The 22,192-nt window shown below is 31.7% G+C and overlaps 1 protein-coding gene across 1 annotated transcript in view; it reads left to right on the top strand.

Annotated features, from left to right (window-relative positions):
- The first annotated feature begins 3,944 nt into the window (after window positions 1-3,944).
- LOC134692126 (uncharacterized) overlaps window positions 3,945-22,192 on the top strand; it is a 43,062-nt gene continuing 24,814 nt past the window's right edge. The window contains exons 1-6 of the mRNA XM_063552546.1: window positions 3,945-4,321; window positions 6,741-6,879; window positions 10,622-10,755; window positions 15,301-15,409; window positions 16,810-16,894; window positions 21,918-22,070. Coding sequence (XP_063408616.1) covers window positions 4,131-4,321; window positions 6,741-6,879; window positions 10,622-10,755; window positions 15,301-15,409; window positions 16,810-16,894; window positions 21,918-22,070 — 811 coding nt within the window. The 5' untranslated portion in view covers window positions 3,945-4,130. The remainder of the gene's footprint in view (window positions 4,322-6,740; window positions 6,880-10,621; window positions 10,756-15,300; window positions 15,410-16,809; window positions 16,895-21,917; window positions 22,071-22,192) is intronic.

Below are 22,192 nucleotides of genomic sequence, written 5' to 3'. Positions count from 1 at the left end.
GAACACAAATCCGGGTTACACACTAAACCGAGGGAAACATATCAATTATAAAAGGAAAACAAAGGAATAACAGAAACAATTAATAAAGTGCAATAGAAACAAACGCCAACATACATAAAAACGAACTATTTGATAACAACTGTAATATTCTTGACTTAGTACAGAATTATTTAAGGAACAAATGGTGGGTTAACCCTGGTTTTTTGGCTAGCCAAAACCTCTATCTTATATAGCAATGTTAAAAGATATACTAGCTAAGTGACTTGACAGAAATACAGCACACACAAGAACATTAATCACAGAGAAACGCAGAAACAAATAATATAATAGTCGATACAACATGCTAACAGCAGGAAAAGAACTTAATCTTCCATCAACGACAGACACAACAGGATATAGCGAACATGCGATCTCGAACTTTATACAATCATTTCCACAATATCAGTCCAAAAAGTAAATTCATAAAAATAATTAACTCCGACGAAAAATGAAAACGGAAAGTCCCTAATCAATGGCAAAGTCAAAAGCTCTCACACATCAAACGAATGGATAACAACTATCATATTCCTGACTTGGTACAAGTATTCTCTTATGTAAAACGGTGAATTGAACCTGGTTTAATATCTAGCTAAACCTCTCACTTGTATGACAGTAACATCAAATCAATCATAATGACAACGATGCGTGAACAAAACAAAAATTAAAGACAAGAATACACAAATGTACCAGAGTACAACAACTCAATGACAGGATATTTAAGTACAGAGCCACGTCATATATTTAACAAAGAAACATAAAAATGCAAATAGACAAAGCACATAGCAAAATGAAAAACAAGCAACAAATCAGCGTTCAAGATAATGATGGCATTGAAAGCAATTGTGTAATTATTCGGACTGCAAACGAAAAGACAAATGATGAGTCATAACACATAATCCAACCGAAATAATATCAGAAACGACAAAAATCAAATACATAAATGTCGGATGTACAACATATTTCCGAGGCGAGTCGTAAAGCAATGCAAATTTACTATCTCGGGATAACAAAAAGTCTCAAAGCAAATGGCAAAATCCAAACCTCAAACACATCAAACGTATGGATAACCACTAACAGTCTGTCACATTCCTCACTTGCCACAGGCATTTCCCCATGTATAAAACGGTGGACCAAAACAAGCCCCGAAGCTAGCAAAACCTCTCACCTCAATGTCTCTGTTCATTAGTGTGACAAAGACTGGTTTGCCCTGAGTTCGATAATGCATCAAGGTAGGGTAGGAAGAATTTATGAAATATAAATTATCTGTTGATTACCACATGAACTGCTTGAACATTGTTTAATTTTAGTCTCAGAGAGTATCGATATCCTAATTTTTCATGATTCTGTTTTTTTTCATTCCTGAAATCAGTAAGATCAATTATATTTCATATTTTAACGTGTCGGCTCAAGCGTAAGTTCTGTCTAAAATGAAAATACTTGTGTGAAAGATACATGTGCCATCTCAGCTAATATACCGTGGCAGTTAATATACAGTACGCATATATGTGTAAACATTTATTACATATTTGAATCATATTTATTGGAAATCTGAAAAGAATGATGGAGTTGTCTCTCTTTGTTCAAATAAAATAGAATGTTTGCATTTCAATGAGCACCTTGGTTGATAAATACCGTAGGCGGATCCAGGGGAGGGGGTCTCATTTGGGGGTTCCGATCCCGGATCCCGCTTACGGTTTTGTCCGATTCCCGTATCCCGCTTACACTATGTAAGTAACCAATTCTCATTTTTTGGTCATTTCCCGGGTCCCGAAAGGCCTCATTTCCCGTTTTCACGACACAATAATATGACTTTCACGTGTCACGCTTACAAAAAATCGGCAATCCCGCGTCACGTTTAGACCCCAATGAGACCCACAGGGGATGGGCCGTGGGAAGCATGATGGTATGTTTCCCCCTTTTTAAGTAAGTCAGCGCCCCCCACTTATGAAAAGTTTTGGATGGATCATCCGCCACTGAATACTGTTAAATGTACTTACTACTAGGATGCTTTAAAACGACTTTTACTACATATGAAGGTCTCACACGGTCAGCGATATATATGTGTTGCTGTCTCATTGCATATATATTCTACATATCAATGTATTCATGTCTAGATGCCTCCAGGAGAAATATATGAGCTTAAAAGTGAGAGATTCCGCTAGCTTTTCAACCCACCGGGTTCAATCCGATTACTACAATAGTAAATGACTGTACCAGGTCAGGAATGATTTGTTTAATGAATTTTAGCTGTTATTCTTGCCTTTTGATAGGGGACTTTTCAATTTGAACTTTTACTTGGAATCGTTATTTTTGTTATTTTACTTCTTAAACACAGGCACTTGTGTCAGATTTTTTCCCCAATATTCCTGAATAGGATGGTTTTTTTCTGAGACAAGTGCCTGTGTTCTTAAATAATAGTTTAGCTCTTTAAGTTGAAATTGTTTTTCATTAAACAAAAGGTCTTATCGTGTATTGAAAAAAGTTCCTGTGTTTTCGGCTGTAATTTGTTATTTCGTCACTGTTTTCTAAATATAATTTCATATACCATTTGAGAAATCATTTGAACAAGATGATTATCTTTATTATATGCCGACTAGGTTTCCTTTAAATATAACCAACATTCTCTAAAAATATTATTAAGGTAGCTGACTTATAAAGTCGTATCGCACTGCAGCTATTACCTTTCAGCACTGCAGCTGTTACAACCTCGGTTACAACTGATGTACATGACTATGTGTACCTCTTTCACTTTGGTTCAGTTTATAAGCTGATAGTGGGAACTATGTTTTTTCCCAGTATTTTTTTAATATTATAAAAGAAGGGCGAAAGATACCAGAGAGACATTCAAACTCATAAATCGAAAATCACCGACAACACCATGGCTAAAAAGGAAAAAAAACAACAAACAAACAATAGTACACAACACGCCCATAGATAACCTTAATATGTCTAATTAAGCAACACCGCGCGAAGCGCCAGTAAAAAAATGCATGTGCTACGGAACGGGATAACATGGCCTAAGCAGTTCCTGCCCTACACGTGGCACGAAAATAAGTTAAGGTAGCAAGGGCAGCTTCTACAGCACTATTAATGGACTTCTTATAATGTGTTTCCAGAGTCGGCAAATTCTGATCAATTCTGCATGGCTATACAAATCCTTGAAACAGCAGACATATCAGTATAGTCCAGTATACTGCAATATAATAGATATAGGAAGATGTGGTGTGAGTGCCAATGAGACAACTCTCCATCCAAATAACAATTTAAAAAGTAAACCATTATAGGTTAATAAAGTACGGCCTTCAACACGGAGCCTTGGCTCACACCGAACAACAAGCTATAATGGGCCCCAAAATTACTAGTGTAAAACCATTCAAACGGGAAAACCAACGGTCTAATCTATATAAACAAAACGAGAAACGAGAAACACGTATATATACATAAACAAACGACAACTACTGTACATCAGATTCCTGACTTAGGACAGGTGCAAACATTTGCAGCGGGATTAAACGTTTTAATGGATCCAAACCTTCTCCCTTCTTCTGAAACAATAGCATAACATCACAACATAGAAAAACATACGATAAAATATCAATTGGCAGACTTAACTCAATCAAGGATTTGTATAGTTAGAAATCCTTGACTCAATCAACTTGAAAACGTATGATTACACAATGAAGTGGATTTAATTTTATTGCTTCTATATCTTTCATTTATGTCAATCTGCTAATACAGAATATTCACTAATTTATAGAATTAATACGATTGTTTGCTCCATTTGTCTATTAGGTTCAAAACTGGCCAGGTGAGCTATTACACAAAATTTGGCGCGTTTTATTTTTATCACGATGAGTTCCGATGTAGATAACCTTTCGGAACTTTGTTTATCATGCGTTTATCAGTTGTGGAAATATGATCTAAATCAGCTGAGACGGCAGTCAATGAATGTTGACCTTAATCCTCATATATCTGTTTACGAATACTAGAAAAGGTCTTTTAGTAAAAGGGTGCACTGTAGATTAAGTTAGAAAGTGCGAATGCAATTCACATATAACATGTAACCATTGCGTCAAACCAATGTTAAAATTATGCATTGTAAACTTTCACTTTGTCGATATTTATGGTTATGTACACTATTCGTCCTAGCTTTTACCACGGATTTAATTAAAGGTGGGAATACTCAGTACAATGTGGAACAAATCTCTTCGTGTCAAGTTAAAATATCTAACTATGGAACTATTAATTTGAAACCATTGGAAAGGAATGATGGGTTCCCAAGGTAATATCATTTTGAATATTAAAATTTTTAAAATTAAATACAAGTACAAAAATTATACATGTACATTTTTTGTACATTTGTCTTTTTATCTTTCGTTTTTTTAACACATTTTATCTCTCTCATTTTAAAATGAATTTACTTGCATGCATGTACTAAATTAGCAATGATTATAAGCAGCACTATAACTGTCCAAATCATGTTCTACAAATGTACATGTCTTGATTTTACTCAAATTCTCATATTTTATTTCTTATCTACTAAAACATATATCCTTATTACAAAAAAGTAGGATATAAACAGATAACAATGCACATACTAGATGATGTACATGTATTTAAGTCTAAGACACCATTTAATTAACTATCAAGATGACCTCCAAATTCTGAAGATGGTCTGACATATAAAAAGATATAAACATTAAAAAAGATAGTTAGCCACCTCGTGCAATTGGATTTTTCTATGTTTGTATGGGTTAATTTTATTGGTTAAAAAAAAGTATTAATTATAATTTTTTACCTGTTAAGAATAAGTTTTTGTGGATCGAATCAGTCAATCAAAATAATTCATCAATTATTTTTACAATGTACATGTAGCTTATTTTGACAAAATTGAACCATAGTACTGGCTGTTAAATGCAAATTATTACTTCCCTTTTTTCACTATTTTCCTTTCATTACAATGATTTACTGATTGAACCAACAAAAAAACATCTTTTTGTTTTATTTACATTGTATATTGTATATATACAAGATATATTTCGAGTTTAAGCGACCCTTTTGTGGCTTTTTTTGTGTGGGGGGGAGGGGTCATTCCTGCATGCATTATCATCCTCATTAGACCCACACATGTACATGTACAAAAAAATGTACATGTACTCAATGTTACTAGAGGTGCTATGGGAGGGGGTGTCATCCCAAACCTGCCATGCCAACTGTCACTATTTGTTCAGATAACACCATGCATACTTGTACATGGTTGTAAGGTGTATGCATTCAGTTGAACATAAATAAAGAATCACCAAATGCCTTCTATTGTATTTTAATATACACAGTCAGGGGTACTACTTATTCAAGTAATTTTTATTTACTTGAAGAAGTAGGATACTTATACAAGTAAATTTTACTTATTTATATAGGTAAAAAAAGAATTGACTTAGATTTGTCCATTCGACGTTCAGTATTTTTTACTGGTACAAATGTATAAATAAAAAAGTCTTCCTTTCTTTTCTTGAATTCTTTAAATATTTTGCTCTTATTATATAGAATTTTGAATTGTGTATACCCTTTGCAGATGTCTTTACTAATTATATAATATCATCTAAGTGTAATATTCATTTAGTGTTCATCTATATTACAAGCCCCAAAGGAGCAATTTTTGAAAGCCTTGCACAAATATACAAGATCTTTGTTGCTCAATCAGTTTCTTTGTTATCGATTATTAATGAGATGAAATATTGAACATTTTGAACTTTAATAAAAAAAAAAAAAATGAGCAAACTTGGTAAAAATTATTAGAGGCATGATTAATATATTTTACATCTCCAAACTAGAGGATTTTTGTGGGATTGTAAGAAAAATTTACTTATACAAGTAAATATTTGAGAAAATTAAGGGGAGAATATTCAAACATTATTTAGTTACTTACATGCGTATTTTTTTTTTTAATTCTTCAAGTAAATAAAATTAACTTGTACAAGTAGTACCCCTGACTGATACATGTATAAGTTACAGCTGATGATGTACAATGCATATACATACATAGATATAGGAAGATGTGGTGTGAGTGCCAATGAGACAACTCTCCATCCAAATAACAATTTAAAAATTAAACCATTATAGGTTAAAGTACGGCCTTCAACACGGAGCCTTGGCTCACACCGAACAACAAGCTATAAAGGGCCCCAAAATTACTAGTGTAAAACCATTCAAACGGGAAAACCAACGGTCTAATCTAAATAAACAAAACGAGAAACACGTATATATTACATAAACAAACGACAACTACTGTACATCAGATTATGTATGTATATATGTATTTACATATTAAATACATGTACAATCCATTCTCAATTTTATATACATGTATTTACAGTAAATTATATTATTAATAAATTATAATTAAATAATTTATAATATATATATGGATAAGCAGCAAATATCGTAAAATAGATATTTATTGTTTATTTACCTACATGTACAAATGTATGTTAGATCAAAATTGAGATCCAGTTTGCTTAATATACATTGTAAATGTTGTACAAATGTACATGATATATGAATGAACGTGATAATTACTTTTGTGTGTGATTTTTATACTTGTAAGATAGTATTACAGGACTTGTACATATTGCATAGTTTTTTTAGTACTAGCACTTGTTTAACAATGTTTAATTACAATATTCATGGTTACTATTTTGTAGGTTTTCTACATATTACAGAGTGACCAATAGACTACGGTCAGAACTATGGAATTATAGCTTTAATCCTTGCCAGTCTTATAATGAACCGTTTGATCTTGGGGATAAAAATAGATATGGTGAACCTTGTATGTCAGTCTCAGTAAGTGAACATGATAACAATACCAAAAAACTTATCTTGTTTAATGTAAAAGCTTATGAACATGTACATGGAATTTCAGCTTGTTCAGTTTCATAGTTTCATAGTTTATTAGAGAAAACTCAACCGCAGAAGACTGTGTATCAGGAGCATATTATACACAATATTACAATATAGTTCATAATACAAGCAGAATACATTTTTAAATTATACATCTTCAGAAATAAGTTTATGTTTATTACAGTTTTAAATTAGACAAGCATCTTTTCTACCTTTTGAATAAAAATTGACAGCTTAGACAGCACATCACTATTACTATATTTAAGCATGCCAAGTACTTTTTTTTCATTTGGATATCTTAAATAATATGGAGTTATGAACTTGCCCCTTAAATCCTTAACTTCACAACTTCCAACTATACATTTTGTATTAAAGCATGTACAGAGCTGACCATTTACCACCATTTTACATGTTCTACCATACATGTACATCATGTACATGTATAAGCTATAAAATGTGCAAATATGATAAAGTTTTATTCAGATTGTACATGAAGCTTTAGCTTCAAATGTCTTATTATTTTTCATCAAAATAAGGATTATTCAAATTTAAATATAAGTTACATCATTGTTAACATAACATAATGAATATATATAATGTATATGTAAATGTATAAAATATATATACTGTATGTCCTGTACATGTATATTCTGGCTACTATCATGACTTAAATTAGGCCTTTTATTTTGTCTTTAATTCTCTTATTTCTGTGAACAAGCTCGGTCTACTTTCTATGAGTTACCTTTAAAAGTGGCCTGTACATGTACAAAATGTATCTAAAACTCTTTAAGCGATATATAAAAAATGTATTATATATGTAGGACTCAAATCTATGGTGGGTTCCAAATCTATGGCAGATTCCTAATCTATGGTAAATATGACGTAATGCCATCCCAAATCTATGGCAGATTTTTTAAAACCCTAATCTATGGCAGATTTTTTAAAACCCTAATCTATGGCAGATTTTTTAAAACCCTAATCTATGGAAATTTTGTAATATCCTAATCTATGGCGGATTTTTGTTGTTTCCAAACCTATGGTAAATTTTGTGCAAATGGGAAACAATGTAGTATATATACGAATATGACTTGTCTTAAACAAGTTGAAATATACGACAACGGGAGCATGTCTATAAACATTTGTGAAATAAACTTTCCATAATGGTCAATCAAAACATTTCATAAATGATGAATTCATATATCCTAATACAGACTGAAATATTTAAATGATGCGCCCGGTAAAAATAATCATTTTTAATGCATATATAGTACCTGTTTAGCCCATTCATTAAACCAACTAGTTGAAGTCCCTTAACAAACAAGAAGGCAGGTTTGTATATAAAAAAAGACAACTAAAAATGAAGTTTGAATTTTCACATAATGTTATTTTGTAGTTAATTTTTTTTTTATTTGATGACAATTCTAATCAAATTGGTATCAGGTAATTTGATCTTTCAGTTTATAAACTTTGCCAGACGTAAAATATTTTTTATAAATCCTTTTATAAAATTTTCGGTACTAAAAACCATCGATGTCCTTATTCATCGCGGTCTTCGGTCGGTATAGCACATTTTGTCCCTCTTTCGGATAAACGGCCACATCTTCCTTTAAACCATCTGCAAAATGATGTCAAGTGAAATACCTTCATCTGAAATGGTGTTCAAATCCATCGGTTCCGTCGTATTCGGCAGCGACGATGTAATATGGCGTTATTCAATATTGTGACGTTATGAAAAAGATCTGCCATAGATTTGGAGAAAACAAAAATCAGCCATAGATTTGAGTTGTTTGGCGTTTATAACGTCACATTTGCCATAGATTAGGAATCTGCCATAGATTTGGAACCCGCCATAGATTTGAGTCCTACATATATATTGTTTCTTTCAATTTTAGCTAGACTGCATATGCACTTGAATTGGCTCTTATGATGTATATATAGCCCTAATCATAGCTAATTACTTTGAAAATTTTTTATTTATATATATGATTATATTATTAGTGTATGTGTACTTATACATGTTATAAATGTGTCAACAAACATGATAAAGACATGATAGAACTCAATAATGAGATTATTTATTCACAGTGCACTGCTCACTACTTGTATAGCATGGGGAGTTTGGCAGGCGACCTTGCAACTAAAGTTTCATTTAAACAGACCTATCAACTTTCAAAACATTCAACAAACAGTTTTATTTAAATACTAAAACATCATCATTGAACATGCAGACTATGAAAAAAATAATCTTGAGAGAGTATTTTTCAATGATACTTTTAAACTCCTTATAATTAGCTCACCTGACCTGAAAGGTCAAGTGAGCTTTCCTCATCACTTGGCGTCCGTCGTCCGTCGTCCTGCGTCCGTCGTCCGTAAACTTTTACAAAAATCTTCTCCTCTGAAACTACTGGGCCAAATTTTACCAAACTTGGCCACAATCATCCTTGGGGTATCTAGTTTAAAAAATGTGTCCGGTGACCTGGCCATCCAACCAAGATGGCCGCCATGGCTAAAAATAGAACACAGGGTTAAAATGTATATTTTGGCTTATATCTTTGAAACCAAAACATTTAGAGCAAATCTGACATGGGGTAAAATTGTTAATCAGGTCAAGATCTATCTGCCCTAGAATTTTCAGGTGAATCAGACAACCTGTTGTTAGGTTGCTGCCCCTGAATTGGTTATTTTAAGGAAATTTTGCAGTTTTTGGTTATTATCTTGAATACTATTATAGATAGAGATAAACTGTAAACAGCAATAATGTTTAGCTAAGTAAAATCTACAAATAAGTCAACATGACCAAATTTGTCAGTCAACCCCTTAAGGAGTTATTGCCCTTTATAGTCAATTTTTAACAAATTTTCGTCAGTTTTTGTAACTTGTACAAAAATCTTCTCTGAAACTACATGGGCAAATTAAACCAAACTTGGCAATAATTATCATTGTGGTATATAGTTTGAAAAATGTGTCTGATGACACCGCCTACCAAACAAAATGGCCGACATGGCTAAAATTAGAACATAGTGGTAAAATGCAGTTTTCAATTAATATCTTTAAAACTAAGACATTTAGAGCAAATCTTTCAAGATTTAAATGTCCATCAGAATAAGATCTATCCCCTCGCAAATTTTCAGATGAATCTGACAACTCGTTATTGGGTTGCTGCCCTAAAATTGGTAATTTTAAGGAAATTTTGCAGTTTTTGGTTATTATCTTGAATGCTATTATAGATAGAGATAAACTGTAAACAGCAATTTTGTTCAGCAAAGTAGGATCTACAAATAAGTCAACATGATAAAAATTGTAAGAGTACCCCTTAAGGAGTTATTGCCCTTTATAGTCAATTTTGAACAAATTTTCGTCATTTTTGTAACTTGTACAAAAATCTTCTTTTCTAAAACTATGGGCCATATTAAACTAAACGTGGCCACAATCATCACTATGGTTTCTATTTAAAAAAAGTGTCTAATGACCCCACCTACCAACCAAGATGACCGACATCAGTAAATACAGTAACAGGTGAGCGACACAGGCTCTTGAGAGCCTCTAGTTTTATAATGTATTTTGTGAGCCATGCTCAATACCTCATGCTGTTCAAATTAAATATAAATGTATCTATATGTAAAGGTCACATGCACATGTCTCTTGTATCAAAGTTTTAATCGCAATGTGATTTTTTTTTTTACAGATTTGCAAATTTGGTAAAATATTAAACAGGCAGTATTATTACACATATGGTCAACATAATTCAGCCAACTTTAGTGTAGCAGTAAAGAGTATAGATAGTCCTCCTATTGTTACATTAACATTTAATGGAACTGGGTAAGAATTGTCATACATGTACCAGTATAATTTCTGTCTTTATTATCAGATTGGCATGCCTAGCTGGCATGCTGTAGCAGAGAGGGCATTAAGTTTTACCTTTGTCTGTATGTCCAAAAATTGGTTTCCATTCTCTTACTAATGTGTGCCTCAACCAAGTGTTATGAAACTTATTTGCACAATTAATGCTTATGACCACAGATCAAGTTTGAATTTTGGTGCCTCACTTTTACTGTTCTAGAGTTCTGCTACTATCATGACTTTACAAATGGAAAAATTGCTGAGTTTTTGGGATACAATTGCTTTCAAGCAATCTGTAGACTTATACCAGTGGCTCAGAGCATTGCCCTCACATCAATCGTTTTATTCTAAACATTAAGGAACATCTCAGATTCTTATGATTGTCTTGCTTTGAAAGGTAAAAAAAATCAAAGGGATTGAACTTGATCAACTTTCCTACAATATTCTTTTCATAATCTTCATGGTTGATAATTCTGTTGACTTATATGCGTGTTTTTAATAACACGGAAAATCAGAATTAAGCAGTATTTATATTTAGTGTATTTAGAAATTTAGAAACACCTCAGACGGAATTCCCAGTTTTGATCAAATGCGAGTGTTCTCTGAATTCCGATAAATCTTTTTCTGTCATATACAAATGTAAAAACGGAAGTGGAGTTTTTGGAAAATGACGCAGTCATTGTTCCATTACTGCCGACCTGAACTTCATAACATTTCTCTGCCTACCGCGCTTGGTTTCGTATTAACTATTTTCCATACAAACTGGAATCTGCTTGTGTTATCATAATGCATGATCATTGTGCCATCAGCCAGGAACCAGTTTACACTCGGTTTCATAATTTACTATACAAACAAACTGGTTCCTGCTTGTATTCCACTACACTCGAACAAAGTGTTGTAGTTTGACGGGAACCAGTTTAGAATTTGTAAACTACAAAACGTAATCGGTTATTGTTCATTCCGTTTTGGGGTTTCATACCGACTTATATGGTTTGAATAAGCTTAAGACCCTTCAAACATTAATGTGATAGGTATATTAAAGACTGTTTTACAAAGGATGGAACTGTTTTACTAGTCGTACTATAGTGATATCTGACATGTACGGATTTCCACTCTCACCGGTTAATTTCTTCTTTTACACGTGCTTTTGAAACTTCCTGTTTAAACATCGCAAGTTTCAAAATTGTTATTTGAGTGAATTAAACTTATTTTAACAATCATGGAGCGTTCCAGAATCGTTTTCAAGCAGTTTCTTCTTCTCTTTGATGATGGAAAATAGGTTTTCTAAGAAAATACCGCAAACGATCACAGAGGAATTGAAACGTACAAGTCAAGTCGGCACCTGGTTAAATTGGCATCTAGTCAAATCGGCACCTATTTGACGCCAATTCGGCATCCAATAATATTTGTTATAATATTTTCTATTCAATTAATTAATAACTGTTACCAAGTACATAGTGAATATGTTGTTGTGCATTTAGGTAAATAAGGAAACCAAAGTGAATATGTTGTTGTGTATAAAGGTAAACAACGCAGCCCTTACCCAACTGTTGTTTTAACAATTAGACAATTATTAAAATAAAATGGAAAACTATGAGTCCCTTTCAATAAATCAAACATTCATGCCAAATAATTAGCAAATTTAAGGTGTTTTTTCAGTAAAGTTTAAACAGCATTAAACCAACAATCCTGTAAAATGCTCAACTGGTTAAAATAATGCATAAAAATATCCAATATCTCATGTATTAGTCCAAATAATTATGACGTCTTGCAAGGATATTTTATTTATTTTCTGGGCGTCCCAGAAAAAAATTAACATAGCCTTGCGGTCAAAGGAAGGTGTCCCAGAATAGAATTAAAAAAGCCTTGCCAGACGTAATAATTATTTGGACTACTCATATATATATATATCATTAAAAATACACCAAAAAAGTCATTTAGTTGAGAAAAATAAATATATACAAAATGTACATGAACACCCCAAAATGTGAAAGTTAGTATTTAACTCTTTTTGCTTAAATACTGAAAAAAATTCTGGCAACCCCTTTCTTATTTTTACTCTTTTTGCTTAAAATACTGTTAAAAATATATATTTAACATGGGTGACAAATTGACTATATCAGGTGTCGATTTAACCAGGTGCTGATTTGTCCAGGTGCCGATTTGACTAGAATTCTTTGACAAATGTTTGAAATTACCTGAGTTTCATTAGACCTTTGATAACAGTTACAAAAAGAAGAAGGGGGTTCAGACTGTGGTATCAGGTCTGTTCGCGCCCAATACACTTTCGCACCCTACATGTTCGCAGCTTTTAAAGGAAAAACACAAAAGATAATTGTTTTTAACAGCTTAGTCCTTTTGATCTGAAACAACGAAGCAATAAAATATAGGAACCAAAATATAGCAATCCACTATTATAACCAAAACATGATAAAATTTATTCAACACACAGAAAAAAACATAGTCAGAATCTCACTTCATTTTGAAACAAGTCAATGAAACAAAGTTATAGCAATACACTAACCAAAACATGATTAAGAGTTATTCAACACAAAATAAAACGTTGACAAAATACCACTTTATTTAGAAAGGATTATTATTTTTTTTAACAATACCCTATCCAAAACATGATTAAGATTTGTTCAACACTTTATTTTTGAGACAATGACAACAATTATACTTATAAGAAAACACTTGCTTACAGAGTTATTAAACACAAAACCAATTAAGATTGGGTGCGAACATGTAGGGTGTGAAAGTGAAAGGGGGCGAACATGAGTGGGCGCAAACGTGAATAGGCGCGAACAGTCCGGATTCAGACTATGTACCAGTGAGAAATATACAAGCCTTTCTACGGTATTTATTTGTACAATTCAGGTAGTCTTGACCTATTCATTTGTCTAAAAAAAACCAGCCAGTTGTCACCTTCACTTCACACACACACATATACAAATATCAATTATATGCTTACGAGACATGTTGCATTGTTGAACTAATTAAGGTATGTGAAAATCAAGACTTGTATAAAAATTATCCCAATATTAGAGACAGTGGCGTCATTTTTCCTCAGAGCTTTCAGCTCTTTGATTCTTATATGTTACCGTTATGAATCTGATATTTGAGATTGTACTTCCATAAAGAAAAAGAGAACTATCTAGGTCGTTTAATAAACATTTAATATACCTTCTTGCTCCAGGGTTTGTTTTGGAAATTATGCGCATGTGTATAGTTTTCTTTGACTTCAAGGGCTTTTAGATTGAATGGTTGCTCTAGACTCCCCACTCAATTAATTAGTTTATAACTCATGGGATCTTTTCTATGAATGTTTGCTATTGAGGGTTATTGTTGTTGCATAAATTTAAAGCATATGCATCATTTAAATTAAAATAAATGTCCACATCGTAGAACACCCCTTCAGGCGAAATGGAGTCTTCCATATTATCGTTTTGTGTTGTCTCCCTACCTGAAGTAACTTCCGTGAATTCTGAATCAAAATGCATCAAGTATAAGCTCGTTCTGTCAATAAACGTCGTATTATATTAAAAACGATCACAATTTAAACCGATAAATGTGTACGGATAGGAGTCATGATCACTGACCCAAAGGAAATTAAATATTTAAAGAATTAGGAATGGGGTTCCTCCTAGAATAAAAGTATGAAAATAAGTGATAAGATACAAAGTGAAATACCTTCTCCCACTCTGAGTCTCAGTGACTGCTGTGGAAAGAAAACTTGGAATTGATAGTACAAAAAAAACAACACAATAGGCCTAATTACATTGTTCATGCACTTTTATCCGGGATTGCCTATTTTGTAACTATTTAACATGTGCAGTTGAATTAGTTTTGAAAATAACATTATCCAGCTACATGTATACATGTGTCAATGAAACAACGGCAATCATATCCCTCAGAGCAATCTGCTCTTTGATTCAATTCTGTTCTCTAACTTAAGATTTGCATCAATTTTTCATTATATAAAAACGTATTTGTATTTTTGTAATTGTATAGAAAAAAAAGTTTCCCATGACTTCTCGAAATACCTTTAAGCAAACTCATTTATGTGAATTCTTATTAATTGCTTCTATCTGTCCTTTTTTTTTTAATCTTGATGGCCATGATGGCATCTTTCTTATTTGCATCAACTTATATTTGCCTATAATTATTTTCTCTCTAACATTATATATTATATTAGTTTGTTAAATATATATGGAAAGATGTTAACAATTTTAGCTGTGTTTTTCTTCCATTCTAAAATATAAAGTTTAACCATATGTTTACTAATACCTGATAATCCCCAGCCTAATGTCTATATAACATTTGACATTGTTGCATGTTTCTTACATTATTATACATATAATTGAAATGTAATACATGTATACTTAATTTGTTTTCTGAAAATGAATATTGCCAGCAATATTATAATTGTGGAAACAGTAAATTAATCATAGGATAATCTTTGCATGTTGAATGGTAGTTGTAAACAAGGTGTTATTACATTAATTTTTGTACATTTCTTTTCAGAGGTAATTCCAAAAAGAAATCTCATATCCATTTAATCTGTGATAAAAGCCTATTAAATCCTGACAGTGCAGTGTTTAGTTTAAAGCATGATGATTTGAAAACTGGTATTGTAAGTTTTGTTATGCCCCATTTATGGGCATTATGTTTTTCGGTCTGTGAAACCATTTGTCAGTCCATTCCTTTCTCCTTCTGTCCTACTTCATGTTAAAGTTTTTCATTAAAGTTTTTGATTAAAGCATTTTATTTTATGAAGTTGAAAACCAATCATTGTTACTTGAAACTTAGAACAAAATTGTTACCTATAATGTGATCTTTCTAATTTAAATGCAAAATTAGAGTTTTTACCTCACTTTCACGGTCCACAGAACATAAAACAAATGTAAAAAATGATAGTGTAAGTGGAGCATTCATGTGCATTTTTCTTTGTTTTCATTCTTACACAAAAAAAAATGTCCAAAGTTCTCATATATGTCATGTATGTCTGTAAGACTTAATACAAAGAACACGGTTTTGAGTTCAATTTATTTTTGCGAATTCATATTTTGGTGTTTATATTCCTTTTCAGCCAACTTGGGAGACACACATGATTTTCTAATTTTCAAGGATTTATATTATATTAACATTATTTCTGTACTAGCAAAACGCAAAAATATAACTCTTATAACTAGTATATTTAAGTTTGTTTACAGTCATGACAGTAATTTGAAAGATGTTAATAGTTAACCAACTTTGGCAGTTTTCCTCAATGCTGAAATATAAGCTAAAATATATCATAATTCAGACATTAGTTTAATTTCTGTATTACATATAAAGATGCCATTAGCCATGAAGATGTTAGAAATGATCTTAAAGTAATTGGTTATTATATTATGAAACAATACAAACTTAATAATTTCTTATCAGAAGGGATCTATCTCTTTTTACACATAATAATAAGATTATGTGATAAGATAATTGCAGGACATTATTGCAACCAATATATTTCGATATGATTCCGAATATGAACCTTGCAATGTTCTATGAAAACAATGATAGTAATTGTGTGAAGATGAAGAGGGAAGCCGTGGATGGTGGGTTTCGCTTTATTTTAATCATTTATTTATTTCATGGGTATATAAACAGATAAATTTTCATGGATTGAGGGAAAAAACACATTTTTGAGGATATTTGATTTCCAGGTTTAACAGTCTCTGTAAACAAAGCCTATTAAATTTGTATTTCATTGAACATTTGAATTTGTGGTTCACCTGTACCCATGAAACAAATTAAAATTGGTATCCCATGAATAATAACCAATCCACAGTATTCACTTTATATTTTTACTCTGAGAGATTTATTTAAAAGTTATGAATATTTATATAATCAAATTGGGAAAGAAAGTGATAGATATTGAAAAGAATTGATTTCATTATTCATAACAGAACAATTTCCAAATTTGACTTCTTTTAATTGCCTTTCACAAATATACATATCATAAATTATCCAGGATTTTTACTATTCTTGTTCCAGATATCAGAACTTCGCCATATATGTTGTTGTCCTAATGCCTGTATAGATGGTATCCCTACTAACAACTCAACAAACCTGTCTGTAGGTAAGTAAATATTCAGTGGCGGATCCAGGGGAAGGTATAGATGGTATTCCTACTAACAACTCAACAAACCTGACTGTAGGTAAGTAAATATTCATCGGCGGATCCAGGGGAAGGTATAGATGGTATCCCTACTAACAACTCAACAAACCTGTCTGTAGGTAAGTAAATATTCAGTGGCGGATCCAGGGGAAAGATTCCAGTGTTGGAATCTCTCTGTTTTTGGACGATCAATGCATTTGAATGGGGACATACGGTTAGAACCCCTCCCCTGTTTATCCTGGGTTGAGAATCCCCCCTTTTGAAAATGGTTGAATCTGCCTCTGATATTGAAATAGTTAATTTGCTTCATACTCTACCAACTTGTCTCCAGGTAAGCAGTTTGTGCATGTTGTCTGGATTCAAATTGTTTGCAGTTTTGGTGGTTGTCAATTTTCATTAAAAAGATTTCATTTCAGTTGAGATTAATGATTTCGAAAACGTATTATTTGTGTTGTTTGTATTTTGGTGTTTTAATGCCACATTCAACAAACTTGGCTATATCATAGTTGCCACTTTTGAATTAGAAGGCTATCATAATGAGATAAGGGGAGCAAAATCCCCCTTATTAGTCATATCAAAATGCAATGCTCTCTGTATTATAAAATCAAATAAAAACTAATAATCTTGAATGATTATTGACAACTCTTCTTCTGTGTTTAAGGTGGTACCTAACACTACAGGGAGATAACTCTGTAAAATCACCTAAACATTTTAATGACGTTGTGTTTTTAAGGGAATACATGTATTAAGCTTCTCAATGATCAAAATTAGTGAATGTCAAACTGCTATATAACCAGTGTAATTTTTCTGATAAGATGCAATGTTCAAATTTTTTGAAATTTTTATATTTTTATCAAAGTAAATTCTTAGTCAAAATTTTATGAAAATTAAACGAGCATAATTAATTTTAGTGAAAGTGTTGGGTACCACCTTAAGGGAACATTGATAGTTGCTTCATTGGCTATCTTAGCTTAAAGGCCACATGTGGAACAGGATCTGCTTACCCTTCCATAGCACCTGAGATCAACCCCAGTCTTTAGTATTATATGTTGTGTCTTGTGTACTATTATTTGTCTTTGTTTAATTCATTTTTAGCCTTAAGGCCACGTTTTTTAAATTTGTTGGTTTAAGGATTTTTCGCATAAAAAAGTCGGGTCGGTCGGTCGGAAAAAAAAAGAAAAAAAATATCTTTCATAACAGAAAATATATGCAAAATAAATATATATTTCACCTTACTAACAAAATGTTTGTCTTATCTGCTGTTTTGTCATCATTTCTTAGCATTAAGTTCGATGAAATATTATTAATCAGTGATCATGAACATCGCATGACATCGTTTAATAATTTCCTGTAAAAAAGGGGGGTTGCATGGACAGAGACGAAATTAAATCGTCATTTCACAAACAAGAAAAACAGATTCGCGTAGCTCTCAATCAATTCCAGAAAACTTGGTGAATAATGATCTTCAAGCACAAAAACTGATAAAGAAAAAAAATATAAAAACGTCGTACAAAAATAGTTTCAACACATGTGTCGAAAAACGTAATAGACTCGTCCACTGGAAAAACGACAATATCGGGTTAATCAGGTGTCATGCAATCCGGTTTTTATCCCAATGATCGAAAAAAAAAATTGTTATCCATGAAACAAGAAAATTTCAAATGATTTGTTAATATTCAGTACTTTAATTGATGTATATCACCTGTCCACATTTGGACAAGTCTATTTCTCTGAGATGATGCATCTTACGGACTGATGACAAATAAGGGAAACGAACTTATTTTGTAATTGGTTTTAAACACAGATTTCGTTCCGCAAAATTATTTGCGCAATAGACATTTCAAGGTCAGTTATAATTGATTTGTCTATTTTTAGAAACGTAAATTGGAAGGGTTTTTTTTCACAACAGAAAGTGTTATCAACTTTGTTAATGATTAATGCATTTCATTTCATAATAGAAGAAAATTTTAATTATTTTTCAGGGATAATGCATTTATAAGGGTCGGCGGGAATAAAAAACGTGAAAAGTCAATTTTATTTTTATTTTGAAAATCGGCAAAATCTGGTCGGCGGATCCGTAAACCAACAAATAAAAAAAACGTGGCCTAAGCTTGGCGGTGTCAGTTAATTTTTTGATCTATGAGTTTGAATGTCCCTCTAGAATTTTCCTCCCTTTTACATCACAAATAATATTCATGATTGTGAGCTAAGTTTATCAGTCTATCTGATGGAATTTTATGTTCATGCTTCCATGTGGTGCATGATAACAATCAGTTTTATTTTTAAACCATATTTATTTACAAAATTTTACAAATAAAGATACATGCTATGTTTCTATGTCTTAACATATTTTTGGTATAAACAAAATAAAATGTATTTTATCTTAGATTTAAATTCTCACACAAAAATGTGTGATGTGTACATTTTTTTGGTTTAACAAAATATAAGTCAAGATGAAGGACAAATAATGAAAGAATTTATGGATTTATTGAGTATCATAAATATTGTTATATTTCTTTCCTGGGAAATATGCATGAACTACCTATATTATATTTTATGTTCACCATTGGCTGGGATTTAATTTCATGGAGAAAAATCCAAACTTGAAAATTAAAGTTTATTTTTATGATGTTATAAAAAATAAAATATGATACTATTAAACTTTTCCTATGCTTAGTCATAGTTATCTTCAGTGCAAAAATTATCATAAGTATCATTAACCAATTTCATAAAGTACAAGTAACTGTTTTAAACCTTGAACCAGAATAAATCCATTTGTAAATATTTACTTTGTGTATGTGATTAACCTGTACATCAAGGTCACATTCATAAGTTTGTCATATCTAGGGTACTTATAGTTTCATGTACATGTAGTAAATTTACTATTTATTGCTGAGATCAAAATTTTAATGGATCTCATCTTGAATTATACACAGACTGTATATATTATCTATTTCTTGGTCAGATAATTTAATGTCAGATTTCTAGGTCAAATGAACATATTTGACCAGATTTAAGTTTCAAATATGCACCTACAAAAATAGTTTAAGAATTATTAAACTACATGTAAGATGAAGTTTGTTACCAGAAATACATGTAGAATTAATAAATTACGTGTAATAAGAAGTTAACACTCTGAAATACATGTAGCCTACAAGTCAAATGGATGTCACAGTAACCTATTTAACCACAGAAAAGGCCAGAAAAGGAAAATAGGGAACAATAAACAAGTGACCAAAAGTCAATAATAGATATCTAGCTCTAAATCTCCCTAAATGGGTCAATATCTTTAATTGTTTTTACATAGGCAGTAATGGTAAAGATTTTTCCTGTAGCTCAGTCCATATCGTAAACTTGGATATGTATTTTACGTATGATAGCTCATTTCGAAGCTGTGACATTTTCACATATGTGGTTAAATTTCGGGGTACGAAGTGTGATTACCTTTTCCGTAAATTAGCATACCCTGAACATCCTTTCGTGATGCGGCTCCTTGTGGTAAAATATCCCCTTTTTAACACAATAAGTTCTTTTAAAATTTAAAAATACTTTGAACACATTTAATAGCTCCATAGTTTTTACACATTTATTCTATGTTCCTCTTCTTTCCTAATCACCACAAATAATTAAGTTCAGTCATTCGTTAAAAATAGAAACATGTCCAATATCACTACACAGAAATGTTTTCTTTACACATGACTTTTGAGTTCCTCATTTAGAGGCGCATTAAGGATGTTGTCCTAAATGTTAACAAGTTTTTTTTATAAGTGCCATCAATACCTATTCCTTATTTTAAATTAGTTATAAGGGCAAACAAATTATTTGTGGTGTCAAGCTACTCTTTATATATTATAACTTTTCATTGCTTTTTAATTTTAAATCTTCAACGAATTACATAATTTCAATAGGCTTTATATACAGAGATGACAAAACAGTAAGGAAATCAAATTTGCAAGTTTTCAGCAATCCACGAAATCCACGAAAATTGACACCCACGAAAATAAAAGAATCCACAGTATATCATATGCATCGAACACAGGCGAATCATATATATCAACAAAATGAGATAACAAAAAAATCAAGTAGGAGAGTGTAGACGCATAATGATTGCTATCTTCAGTTATAGAGGTCATTGTCCTTAAATGACCTTGACATTTTAAAGAAATATATTTTCTGTTTCTGAGTTGATCAGGACATGCAAAATTAATCTAGCTTGTCACATTCTTTATTAATAGTGAATGAAAAAGTCTGCCCCTGTTACTCAAAGTTTTAATGCATATTTATATATTCTAGATGTGTGACACAAACCACTTGGAGCCTCTAGTTTTATGTCATATGTACATGTTTATCTGTTTTTAATTTATTATGTAACCTGCCCTACTAGCCTTATTTGGTTCAGATATCACTGAAGCAATTGAAGGAAAATTTTGCCCTTGAATTAGATCTGATAATTTTATCAGTAATATTATATTTATACAGTTAAACCCATAAATTATTTTAAACCTATAAGTTTGTTTTCTGAAGCAAGGAAGCCTAGTTCAAGAGGTCAACAGCTACATACAATCTTACTATCCCCTTACTGTAAACAGTTTCTAAAACCAATTTGCAGAGTCATCATCTGGTTTGATTTTTTTTTGTTATGCTTGAAGATATTGATTTGAAAATTGGTATATAGTTTTATCATGACAAGTTACAGATCAAGTTCAAAATTTTGTTCCATTCTGATGATTTTGTCCAAAGTTGTGGTCCTAATTGGACTTAGAAATTTCACTTAATTAAGCTGGTCAGCTTCAACACTTTTTTTTCGACATGCTAAAAGATATTGACTAAATATTTGTTATTTAGTAAAATTACACCACACACACATGTTATAGATCAAGTTAGAATTTTGTTCCATTACAATGATTTTTAATGGGTAGGGGACTATGTATTGCCATAAAATACTAACAGAATGCTTGTTAATTTACAATATTTATATTTGTAGATGCTGCTGATGATAAAGAGAAGAAAAAGTCAGACAGTAGAACTTTGTTATTGATAGTAGCATTAAATCTTGGCCTGCTGGTTTTTGCTGGTATTATTGGTACAATGTGTTACTCAAAGAGATCTAGTCCTAGTATATACTCAAAATTACCAGGTGTGTAACTTGTTATGGAGAAATGGAAATATAAGGTTTATTTTTTTATTAAATATCAAAGGTCAACATTAAGGGGGATTTGAGGGGTTGTTACAGACATCATGAATTCCAGAATTCTTTCC

The sequence above is a fragment of the Mytilus trossulus genome, chromosome 12 (genome assembly GCF_036588685.1).
Source record: "Mytilus trossulus isolate FHL-02 chromosome 12, PNRI_Mtr1.1.1.hap1, whole genome shotgun sequence".
NCBI classification, from domain to species: Eukaryota; Metazoa; Mollusca; class Bivalvia; order Mytilida; family Mytilidae; genus Mytilus; species Mytilus trossulus.
The sequence above is the reverse complement of the archived record's forward strand: the minus strand, read 5'-3'. Positions and strand labels throughout refer to the sequence as shown.